General features: G+C 33.2%; 1 protein-coding gene across 5 annotated transcripts in view; it reads right to left on the bottom strand.

Moving 5' to 3' along the window:
• Positions 1-4,170: 4,170 nt before the first annotated feature.
• LOC136031433 (uncharacterized) overlaps positions 4,171-13,193 on the bottom strand; it is a 509,032-nt gene continuing 500,009 nt past the window's right edge. For all 5 annotated transcript variants that reach the window (XM_065711007.1, XM_065711006.1, XM_065711009.1 and 2 more), the window contains one exon: positions 4,171-5,678. In XM_065711007.1, coding sequence (XP_065567079.1) covers positions 4,444-5,678 — 1,235 coding nt within the window. In that variant the 3' untranslated portion in view covers positions 4,171-4,443. The remainder of the gene's footprint in view (positions 5,679-13,193) is intronic.

Raw genomic sequence — 13,193 nt, 5'->3', positions numbered from 1 at the left:
GGGTAAATTTTATCAAACTTTAGGTCTACGATAATTGGGAGGGAGCTCATTCAAACGTAAATTTAAAGCTCATTTTCAAGTGACCATAAAGATTAGGTCAGGGGAAAGTCTTGTTTTCTGCCATTTTTGGGCACCAAACTAGGAATTTACCCTAAAGAAGATGAATTTAAAATCAATTTAAATTTTTAAGAATCTAATTGATTTATTAGTACCAATACCTGTATTTTAGACTTCCCAGTTGCAAAAGAAGTAGTGTCACACAGTGGCAGTACTGGATTCAACTAAGTTGATTCGCTTTATTTGTAATGAAATTCGGCTACATTTGGTGATGTGTAATTGTGTATCAGCTATAATGAGGGGAGGGATGAGTTGTTGTTTAGGAAGGGATAAGGTAGATTCCTAAATAAGAACATTTTAATGGACAAACTACTTATCAAACTAACCCAAAGTAGAAACAATAGAAATTTTTTTTCCTAAGACAATGGAATTCAATTCAGTGGATATTTCGGCCGTATGTCTAATAAGGGCCGTCTCAGCACAACACCAGGAATATATATATATATATATATATATATATATATATATATATATATATATATATATATATATATATATATATATATATATATATATATATATATATATATATATATATATATATAAATTTACATTAAAATGTGAGCATGTAAACTAACAATGTTTTCAAAAACTTTTTAAAGCAGCCATAGCATCCTTACTTCAATGAAGCTCAACCAGCACTGATAAAATGATATGAGATAATAAATTCATTAAAAAAAAAAAAAAAAAAAAAAAAAACAGAACAGAACAGAACAGAACAAAATGATTAAATGGAAGTTTTCAAAGCTAATCTTGCTTTTTTGGCAGCTTGTCTCAAAGGACTTTTTGTAACTGGTTCAATACTATTATAAATTGGTTTATTAAAATATTTTGTTAGATCATTTTTAAAATTAAATTTGAGCACAAAGATGACACAAATAGACTAATTTCAATTGATTCCTAAACCATCTGCTTTATTCCTAAGTCATTGCTAATGAGTGAAGATTTTTCAAAAAGTACCGTTTGAAAGGGATTACTAAATATTTTTCAACTTAAAACAGAATCAAAGGAGTTGTTAGAACTATTTGAAATTAATGCCTTGTCTATGTCTTCTTTATGCTGGTGTAGCCGTTTTCCTAGATTCTAATGAGTCCTGCCAAAATAGCAATTTTCACAGTCACAAGGTATTTGATAAACTCCTCTTGGATGAGTAACTCAGGTTTCACTTTACTGATTCAATTTTACGCTTCGATATGTAAAGGGTAATTTTCCGGGATAAATTTTCACCAGGATCGAATTGTCCAGAGGGCATTTCTGTGGGAGAGGGGAATTTTTCACGGAGGTTGAGCCAGATATTCCGACGATATTTAAAAAACGATTAGAAATTAAATTAATTTTTTTTTCATTACAACTGAAAGTAAGGAGTAACATTAAAACTTAAGCAAACAGAAATCACTACAAATATGAGGGCCCTGTCATCAACACCTTGCTCTTTACGTTAAAGTCTAAATTTTGTCCGAATTCTTTTAAAACGACCCCTGAAACACAAAAAAATTTTTTATTCAATATTCTAATTTAATTCTGAATACCAAAAACCAAAATATTGACAATTTTATACTTCATAACTATTAAAAATTACATCTTTTTCAAAGTGACAACTAGATGTATACATGTATACAACTAGATGTATACAACTAGATAATGTATACGCTCAGAGGGAAAATAGATAAATTCACAGCATTCCGTTCAGGGAAAACATTTCTCATTATAGTGGCTTCTTATAATCAGCTCATGGGTGCTCTTGCAATGCAAGAAAAAGTCGACGGCATATCTTTACCAAAATTACCCAGGTTGTTTTCAATTATTATACGAACTTTCTTGTGCACTATTAACTGCAATAATTACTAATAAACAAATAAATATTTAGAATCGCTATAAAAAGCTGATTCTTTGGTTTAATGATAGCAACTGCTAGGCTAATATACTTTTGTTATTACCAAGGATTGTTATTTATTTACCTTTCATTACTCTGAAGAATTTGATATTTTATTTATTTTTTTTTGCTTCAACCAAATCATATAGAAATTTTGTTGTGGTAAATTGGAAAGCGGTCACTAAGTCACAAATTAAAACTTATATTTCCCTTATTAAGGGTCAAAATCTATTGGCAGGCTACCAACAATGGGGCAATACACATTTTTTTCCAGGGTTTTTGCCTCCTCTGCTCTCTTATTTTGGTTTCCTTATAATTACTTCATAGTCCCGAATTTCCAGGAAAGGCATTCCCCCCTGCCAGCGCCCATGTCATATAAATCAAGCTTTGAATGACCAGAGACTAAAGAGGCCATCTTATTCAAATATATTATCAATTTTCCAATATATTCACAAATAAAATATTGGACAGTCAAGTATTATTAAAGCATTTTTAAACAAGGTGCTAATCCTTTTTCTTACCAAAAAACAGGTAGGTCCACAGATAAATTCTCATATGACTATCAGGTGACTTTTAAAATTTCTTATGTTAGAAAATTTATAGATTGGGAAAATAGATTTTTCAAATGTTTTGAAATCCCCACCAGCCCCCTCCTCGCCCTTGAAGAAAATCAATGCCACCACACTTGCCTAGAATAAGAGAAGCTGACTTTCTCGACTAAAATGCTTTATTCAAAATGAATCCTTTAAACCACAGAATACAGATTTTTTTTATGTTTGCCAACTTTTATAGCATTTTCCATAACATCAAATACAATAAGAAAGCAGTTGCATTTCAGATACGTTTAATTAGTGAACCAGATCAGCTTCTTGGGTTGAAAAGGCAGGATGTGAAAGGAAAAATCAGAAAAATTTATTTAATTTTACGGCTCCGACTAAAAATCAGTTATTTGAAAATGTAGTGTCCTTTGAAAATTTCAAGGGCTTCCGAAATATATAAGAAAATTGAACTCAAAAGGTAAAACTTAGAACAGGTTTTGTTGCTGAGTAAAGAGGAAATCCTGAATTCTCGAAAAATTGAAATATTAAAATATGTTTGGAGCCAAATAGGTTAACCTGTGTTTGGAGCCAAATAGGGATTGACCAAGTTGATACGAGTGACTGTACTTGACGCAACGATATCTAGGCCCATATGAAGGCTTTCAAGGGATTTAAAGATACAGAAGAAAAATGAACTTAAAAGCTCCAACTTATAACACGCTATGTGACTGGGAATAGAGGAAAGTGTGAATTCTGTAAAATCGATATGTTATAATATGTAAGGAGCCAAATAAATTAATTGAAGAACGATTGAACAAATTGATAGGAGCTGTGCTTGAAGAAGTGATATATAAAATTGATGTTTCCGAAATATTTTCAGATAGCCCCTTATCAATTAGTGATGCATAAATAATATACGTAAAGACTCTATGCTCAAATCCCACATCAAATCAGTCAAACTAAAGAAGAAAATAGTGCGATGTTCGTCACTTCTTTGTTCCAGTCGACGAAAATATCAAAACCATTTTGAGTAAAGTTCAAGTTAAGACCGAATTGTTCATATCTATGAGGCTTAGATGATCAAGCAACATCACCTTAGCCACTGGAAGAGATAGCTTATGTCTGAGGTAAACGATATATGATTGAAAGTGATATTCACTAGTCTTTTAGGAAATTTGTCAAGAAAAAAAAAATCTTTGGGAACCTGTCGAAAAAAAAAGAAATGGTTTTAGCACATTTATCATTGCTTTAACCGGAGAGTATGACGTGACTTAAACAGAATTTTGCCGTCCTTTCAAAGACAGAAGCAAACAGGATTAACCATTTGAAAACATTCTGTTTCCTCGAATCACAGGAATCAGATTGTCAAAGCAGAAATTGACTCTGATTAGAAACTAGCTTAAACTATATAAACTTACCTTGGTTAAAAAGGCAAGGTTAAATTAGAATACGTTGATTTAAACCAGTATTTCCTTCTTTTTTAATTTTGAGAAACAAAAAGCAAAGAAGAAAACGGCACAGATTTTATAATAAAACTAGAATGTAAGGTTTTCAGTCCTCTTGTGACTTTCAAATTGCAATCTATGACAGTCGACAAAAAAATATTTAGTCGTTAGTTCTATAAAATTATAATTAGACGAGTATTAGTATAATATATTTTATTAGTATTTTTAGTTGCAGACAGGACAATGGAAATAGTGCGACAAAACCAAAGATAAGGATATCATTTAAAATTGATGGAATTTTGACCTAAACACTTCCAAAATAACTACCAAAATTAGATTAAAAATATATAAGTTAATCTGTCATCTCAAAAAAACATAACAGCAGTTCCTGGTGATTAATCCATTTTTATTCTGCTTTAAATTAATTTTCGTTTCGTGTTTTTTGCACACATTTTTCTTATCACAGCATTTAATTTATGTGAACTACATATTGAGGTAATATCTGCTTTTCGTTGTCAATGATAATCATTGTTCCTCTTCCAAAGGCATCCTTTTTAACACGGAGTGAGTCGTATCCATTCGTTAGAAGGGTGTTGCCAGTAACATCCTGTGATCTCCCTGCTAATATCTTACAGAGTATCAGAGCTTTCACACTACCAGCATATCCTAAAGCTGTTTCAGGGAATTCTGAAAAATAATGTCCATGGCCATAAGCTGTTCGCTTAATGTAAGAGCGTTGAAAATTATTCTTGAGGATTGACTCAATATTTTTTTCAATTGGAGTACCATGAAATGCCAATATTGGATTGGCTTCTTCTGCACCAGCTCCATATTTCGCAGCAAACTGTTTTGAGGTTTCCAAAAATTGTGATTCTAATGCTGGGTTTCTCACATAAGTTACTTTTATCACATCCCTATTTTGACACAAGCGTCGAAACTGTGCCTCAGCTACACGAAAGTGATAGTCCAGCTCATTTGATGGATTAAAGTATCTACTTGGGTAAATTTCATATTTCTGAAACTTGGCTGATAGTATACTTCCAAGAGGGACTCCCATTTGAGTAGCTTTGAAATTGATAATATATCTAGGATATGCTTGACGTGGGTCGTAGATGACGAATTCATCAAATAAAACTCCACCAGCACTTTTTGTGTCACGAGGAGCAAACAATGAGTAATAACCTAAACTTTTAATAGTATTATAATTCATTGTATATTGAGGAGTTGAAACCTTCATTTCTTTTCCAAGTAGAACGTCGCATAATATAAGCATATTTGACCCTTTTGTATAGATTTGTTGCGCACTCTTACTAGAATCAGTGGCAAAGTAAATACCAAAGCCGAACATTCTTTGTTGGCCATCGTTGCGCGGTAGTCGGAAGCCATTAGTAATAATATTCTCACAAGCTTCGGTGTTTGTACCGTGAAATTTCTCACGTGAAGTTGAAGGTTCAAATAAATTGGTTTGACATAAGTAAAAAGCTTCGAGTAAATTCGCATTAAAAACCTCTTGGACTGATGTAACCTCAGGGTGCCAGCTATGAGCAGGTTGGAAGTACTTAAGAACTTTGTCTCTAACATCTACAAAGACAGAGGACGAGGGATCCAAACCGGATACTTTAAACCTTGTTGTCTCATTTCTATACTCAAGTGCCTTTTGCTGGGCAATTTCTTGGTACGTTTCTAACTGACGTTTTCGTGTTTCTGAAAAGAAAACATGCATATATAAATGTATTTATTTGTTCAGTTGCTTTTTCTTATGTTTATTTATGTTTTTTATGTTCAAAGTTTGCGACTAACAATTCCTGGAATTGCAATGCATTTGTAAAGCTTTGTGTCGTTTTTTTGAAATTACCAGTAAAATGACAAGCTTACCAATTCAAATAAATGTTTATTTAACAAAAAAAAACACATTATATTCCTCTTCAAGAACAAAATACACAAAATGAGATGTCTAGTATTTATATACCCTGTCTTTATTTTCCTAAGGACTTATTAGTATGATAATTCTGCCAATCTTTGCATTTCATATAATATTAAGCACCTTCTTAACCATGATTTATATGTGATAGTAAACTAATGATATTGTATGTTTTCGGCTTGTGGTTGCTATTAAATAATAAAAAAAAAAACACAAGGAACAATATTAAAACTTAAAACGAACAGAAATTACTACGTATAGGAGGAGGTTGCCCCCTTTGAAATACCGCACTCTTTACGCTAATGTTTTACTTTTTGTTCCAAGTATTTAAGAATGACTTCTGACACATAAGGACCATTTAACTGAAATAATAGGCCTTTTACAAATTCACAATAATTTAAGCATAAAGAGCGAGGTAGTGCCGAGGGGGTAACTCCCTCATATACGTAATAACAACCAAAAGAAAAAACTGACAAAATTGTGGTTCATAAAGTTCATGTTAGCGAACTGTAATTAAGGAGCGTCCCGGCTCAATAGTAACTGAAACTCTAAAAACAGGTTTTTTAAGAAGAATTTTGATACATAGATAAATTAAAAGAAATGGTTTTTATGCTGATTTCAAATATATACATTTCATTAAGTTTAGTTTTACCCATCAACGGTTAAGACCCTGAGAAGATTTTCCTGATTTTCAAAAAAAGGAAGAAACAGCCCCTAACAGTCAAGTGATCTCAATGAAAATCACGCTATTAGATTCAACGTATAAGAGAACTGTTTAGGTTTCAAGTTCCTATCTTCAAAAATGCGGAATTTTGCATTTTTTGCAAGAAAAACGATCTTAGAAAATCAGAAGAGGGCTCATTCGAAAACAAATTAAAAGTTCTAGTGTCCTTTTTAAGTGATCAAAAATTGTACGGCAACTAAATTTTTTCCCAAATCGTCCGATCATAATTTTGAGATTGCCATTTCTTCATCATAGATGAAAGGCTCAATGCATTTAGGTATAACATGACCCCCCTCCACCCCCACAGCCCCAAGGGAAAAGTCTTTAAGTTATAAAATTTACCCATTGTTTACGCATAGTATTTGTTATTGGGATGCATGCATACATTTTCAAAATGGGGGGACACATTTTCTACTGGTGATTTTTCCACAGGGGAATCTTCCATTGGGAGGGAAGTTTCCTGGAAGTGAACTTGTGAGGGAAATTATAAACTGTGGAAATTTGCTAGAATTCTTGTACAAAACTCTTTTCATATGTCTTAATTCTCTTTTCCGTCTCAATTTTACGTTTGGAGTGGTTAAGAGTAATTGTCTGGAGTAGATTTTCACCGAGATTGAATTATATAGAGGATACATCCATGGTTAGATTCATCATAGTTGAAAGGCTCAATGCATTTAGGTATAAAATGACACCCCTCCAAACATAGCCCCAAGAGAAAGGTTTTCAAGTTATAAAATTTGCCCATTGTTTACCACCAATTGTTTTATAATTGGTGCATAATTGAATAATTGGTCTGTCATTTTTATCACCAAACTTTACTTTATATGAGCTATGTCTTACAGTCTGCGTAATGAATAAACAAAGGTTGCTATTTAGAGTTCTAAATTACAAGATAAACCGAATAAAGATATTTGAAGGTCCATCTTCGAGAAACCCAATAATCACCAACTGTAACTATTTTTTATTTATTTTCAAATTGTTCCTCTAAGCTGAATTTACATTGTTTGAAGTTTGAAGTGATTCAGAAAAGGTTTTATATACATATTTTTCTTGGCCCTATGGCAGGGGTTTCGTCTATATAGCATTTTTCGCCTATATTTCACATTACATTTGAGTTCAATAGTGCAAATGGATGCAAGTTTCATACAAATATAAAGTTAATACCCTGATTTTAGCATCAATTTTGGTGGCCCCACCTTAGGAATCCCCATGCCCACAAATTAAAATATTTTTTATTCCTTTGTAATTAATTCCCTAAATTTAAGAACATACACATTGAAGTTTGAAGTGGTTCCCTATGGCTTCCACCGTCCCTCAATAATGTTTAAAACCTTTTGTTTCGTATTTTTTTTTTTTTTTGTAAATTTTATGTCGTTTACATCCCAATAATATTTAAAAGCCTTCCTTTTTATTGATTTTGGGCCAACATTTTTATACATGGCACTTCCGAGCTTGAATTTTTCCAAATTTTTGGATATTTATACCTTCCTATAGTACAACTTCCTATGCCCTTTTGTAGCATTTAAAGCCCTTCCTTGTTATCAATTTCAACCCTAATTTACATAAATTAGTCTCCTAACTCTGATCTTTTTTACATTTTCTGAAATTTAGATACAAACCCATACCTTCCTGTGTCCCTCAATAATAATTAAAACACTTCCTATCTATTAATATTAACCCTATTTTCCCCCAAATTACATTCATAGCTTTAACGTTTTCCTTTTTCTTTGAAAATAACGTTAGACTCTGTACCTTCTAACGTCCTTAACTAATATTGAAAAAAAACTTCCTTTTTATTGATGTCAAGCCAATTTTTCAAACGGTGCTCCTAAACTTGGATTTTACCATATTTTCTGAAATTTTTATATACTTCTTAACCTATCTCTGTCCTCTTAATATTTTGAAAAGGCTTCCTTTTTATACATTTCAAGCCAATTTATCAAATGTTATCGTAAAATTGGATTCTTCAACATTTTTAAAAATTTTAGAATACCCCTATACCTTTTTCAGTGCTCTAATAATATTTGAATGACTACCTTTTATTAACTTCAATATATATTTCTCCCCAAATTTCAAATTTCGCATTTAGCTTGGTTTTCTGAAAATTTTAACTAACCGTATATTTATCTTCTTGCTTTATTAATGCTTATTAATTTCAAGCCAATTATTTTTTTTCAATTTATTTTTTATGAATTTTTTATTTATGAAAGTAAGGAAAGTGAAAATATTTCAATCGTACTTTGTTTTCAGCATAGCGCAAATTGTATTCTGGTCTTGAGAAGGTATGGGGGTTATCAGCCCTAATCATGTTAATTTTTACTCGTTTTAGTTTGTTTCGGCTATTTATTGTAATTTCTGTTCGTTTTGAAATTCATTTATTTATTGATAGTGATGTGTGGTAGTTTTATGCTTCGAAGATTATTTGACTTTATTTTTTTCATTCTTAACTTGATGAAGATCTTTACTTTTCTTTGAAAAACTTGTTTTGCGGAAAATGTTCTTTTAATTAATTTCTGTTTATTTTTTATTGAGCTTGCCTTTTTCATGTAAAAAATAATATTTTATATCTTTTTAGCTTTTTCAAACAGTTCGTGGTAACGAACCTTATGATATCCTTCTTCAACGCCCTGCTCTTTACGCTAGAGGTTTTGCTCTTTTAAAAAGTAGAGTTGATAGAAAGAGCCAAACTTTAGTGCAAAGAGCAAGGCGTTGAAGCAGGAGCAACCCCTTTCATATACGGGGTAATTTCTGTTCGTTTTAAGTTTTAATGTCGCTCCTTACTTTCAGTTAAAAAACTTTTTTTTATTTAATTCTATAAGAATCCATAGCATGGGTTGCTATTTTATGTTGGAGAAACTTTTACAACAATTTTTAATCCTGACACAAACAGTATTTTTTAACTAAATTTTATAGCTTCTGAAGTTGACCTAAGAAATAAACTTAAATCATCCCCAAAAGATTCTATCTAAGATATTTGACAATCTGGATACACTTACACTCTTTTAATTTATTTAAGTAGTAAGAGCAGAAGTAGTAATAGTGATATCCCCAAATGTTTCAACTTAACACCCTCAGTCGTTGTCAATATATTACTGAGGTGTCTTACTGGCAACCATAAATACAATGCCTTTCAATTTATTTTAAAGCAACTTTTAGTTTTAAAGTATAATGGGCCAATTGCATAATTGTGGGGGGGGGGTTGACATGCCTTGTATACCTAAAAACAAAGTTGCTGGACCGTTCTACTATGGTGAACAAAATGGCTGCCTCAAAATTTTGACTGGATACGTTTGGAAAATGAATGGGCTTGAGAGAAGAGCTGTTTATCCTCCAATTTCGTTTTACTCTTAAAACGGGCACCAGAACTTTTAATATTGAATTGAATTAGTTCCTTTAAAAGTTTCAATGATATTTCTAGCTATTATAAAGTGGTGCTGCCTATGATATTGCTTATATGCCGTTCTGAAAACCTGCATGCATACAGTGTTGTCTTTTAATTGAAACTCATAAGCGTTCCCTAAAAGTTTCATATTAATACCTTTATCGTCATTAGTTACATTGACAGCAGTGGTAGTAATCGAAGTGTATATAGAGGGCCTTCTGGCTAGTTCAAAATCCACCACAGCTTACCCTTAAAGGTCTATATTACTAATATAAATTGTTCTTCAGATATTGCTTTGTCGCCTTTTTGAAAGTCCACATGCTCATAGTTTATTTTGATTTAGTTCAAAATCCACCCATATATTTCTTAAAAGCTTCACCTTGCAACCCTTAGTTTGTGCAGTAGCAATAGTTGACGCAGCATTAGTAGCAGTATGCACATAGCACCTTTGGTTTTCTTAATAACTCCTTCAACACATGCTGAAAGTTGCAGCTTAATAAATACCATGAATCACTACTGAAGCATTTTTGATGCGTCCGCTTGACAGCCTATGTGAGCATAGTGCGTTTCGATTTAGTTCCATACAAATTCTATATATCCTACATTTTTCACCTTCATAGCCTTAGTTTTAATAGCAATAGTATGAATAGTAGCTGTAGTACCAATTTTAGTAGCCTAAGATTTAGTAGCAGTAGTAGCTAGCAACATCCGCAGTAGTATGAGTAGAAGCAGCAGCATTAGGATGTTCAATATCCCTCACAACAAGCCCTGTTAGTTTCAACTTCACGCACCAAACTGTTTCTAAGATATTGCTGTTACATCCTTTTGACAACGTTCATACAGAGAGAGTGCTCTCATTCAATTAGTCTTCCCCTCTAAATGTCTTGAAAATGTCACCTTCCTGCCCTTGGGCGTTGTTTTAATAGTAGTCACAGAAGTAGTATTATTTATATGTAGTATTTTCTGAAGTGTATACGATCATCCTTTCTATATAAAACTTATATGCCCCCAGGGCATAACTTAAAACCTTCGTCCTGAGGACTCTGGGGGGGGGAGGGGGGATTGTCATTTTCAAAGTCATAATTTCTGGACCTTTCAATTACGTTGAACAAAATGCCTATCTTAAAATTTGGATTGGATATGTTTGGGGTAATGGTGGATGTGGGAGGAGGGGATAGTTGCCCTCCAATCATTTTTGATTATTAAGAAGGGCACTAGCCCGTTCAATTTCTAATCAAAGGAGCTGTTTCCGAAGTTTCTACCACAACAAATGGCCATCCCAAAATTCTATCGGACTGATTTCGCGAAAAAAAGAGGTGTGGAGGGGGGAGGGGTATCAAAATCCCAATCACCCTGAGTTTTAAAATGGACACTATAATTTCTAATTACCAGTCCAATGAGCCCTCCCACCCCCTCCCTCGAAGTGCATACGATCGCCCTTTCTATATTTACCTTATTTGCCCCCAGGAAATAGCGTACATTCCTTGCCTTGAAGGCTCTGGGGGAGGGGGAGGGGTTATCATCCTAAAAACATAATTTCCAGACCTTTCATTTACGTTGAGCAAAATGGCTATCTCTAAACTTTGATTGGATGTGTTTAGGATAATATTGGGTATGGGGGTTAGTTGCCCTTCAATCATTTTCAAATATTAAAAAGGGCACTAACCCTTCCGATTTCCAATCGAATCAGCCTTTTTCGAAGCTTCTACGACCAAAAATGGCCATCTCTAAATTTCTATCAGCCGCATTTCAGGAAAATACGAGGTGTGAGGAAGGATATCCTCCCTGCCATCTCTCTGAATCTAATAAAATGCACTAAAACTTCTGATCATCAATCCAATAAGCTCGCTCCAAAGTTTATACGATCACCCTTTCTATATAAACCTTACATGCCCCCAGGGCATAACTTACAACCCTTCTCCTGAGGGCTGCAGGGGGGCTGTCATCCTCAAATACATAATTTTGCAGACCTTTCAACTACGTTGAACAAATTGGCTATACAAAATTTTTATTGGATGTGTTTGGGGTAATGGTGGGCTTGAGAGGGGGGTTAGTTGCCCTCCAATCACTTTTGACTACTAACAAAGCCACAAGCCCTTCCTATTTCCGATCAAATGAGCCTTTTTTGAAGTTCACATGACAACTCCTTTGATAACAAGTGTCCTGGTATAAAACAAAGCAAAAAAATAAATAAACAATACAATGTGCCCACATCGTTCTTTGCTTAGGCAGCGCTATTGCGCTGCCTATGGCTGTCAAATAGGTCGAGATCTATTGACCAAGAAAATGCACCTTATATTCTCTATTTGCGGCTTAACATATATAAGTACTCGTCGGACACTACCGAGACCATATGTGTAGCAAAATAGCTAAAATATAGAAGAACTCTAGATGTATAGATGAAATCACTGCAGAAATTCTTAAGTATTCAGTATGAAATTATGTGTCTGTGTAATCAGCCTTTTCCCTAAGATATAGAATATGACCAATACCAGAAATAGAATATCGGATATCTATATATAAACCAGATATAGAGTATGGATGGCTCCACGTGAATAGACCAAGAGAATATTGGAAAAACTTTCCAGAATGGAAATACTATACTTTGCATTAGCTGGAAAGGTGTAACTCTTAAGCCAGTGCAATGCAACCTATTGGCTTCAACTATATTGTACCGGTTACGACATCCACTATATAAGTATATGCAAGAAGGGCAAAATGGTTTTAAAAACGTTTGATCATGCTCTGATTTGATTTTCTTATTGCGAATGCTTATTGAGTAATCAAATTAGTAGAACTAGCTGTATCTACTATTCATTGGCTTTAGAAAAGCATTTGAGCCGGTTGACCGAGAATAATTGTGAAGGGTTTTCAAGCATTAATAAAGCCTCTCAGATCAGTACAGGAAACTTAGCAAGAGAAAAAGAAAACCACATGGCACGAAGACTGCACTTCTCAAAGAAAATCTACAGAAAATCGTGAAATTTGAATTGAGTGAGACTCAAACAAGCTCCAAAGACACAAACTAAACCTTCAGAAAAAAAACACATGAAAAGAACTTTTACAAAGTATTTTAAGAAGATATTTTTAAAGTATGTTAAAAAAGTATTCTAAAAAAGGTAAAAATTTTAAAATATTTTAAAAAGGTATGAAGCCTGCGCTTCTCAAAGAAAATCCCCCAGAAAATTGTGA

Source organism: Artemia franciscana, chromosome 9 (genome assembly GCF_032884065.1).
Source record: "Artemia franciscana chromosome 9, ASM3288406v1, whole genome shotgun sequence".
NCBI lineage: Eukaryota > Metazoa > Arthropoda > Branchiopoda > Anostraca > Artemiidae > Artemia > Artemia franciscana.
The sequence above is the reverse complement of the archived record's forward strand: the minus strand, read 5'-3'. Positions and strand labels throughout refer to the sequence as shown.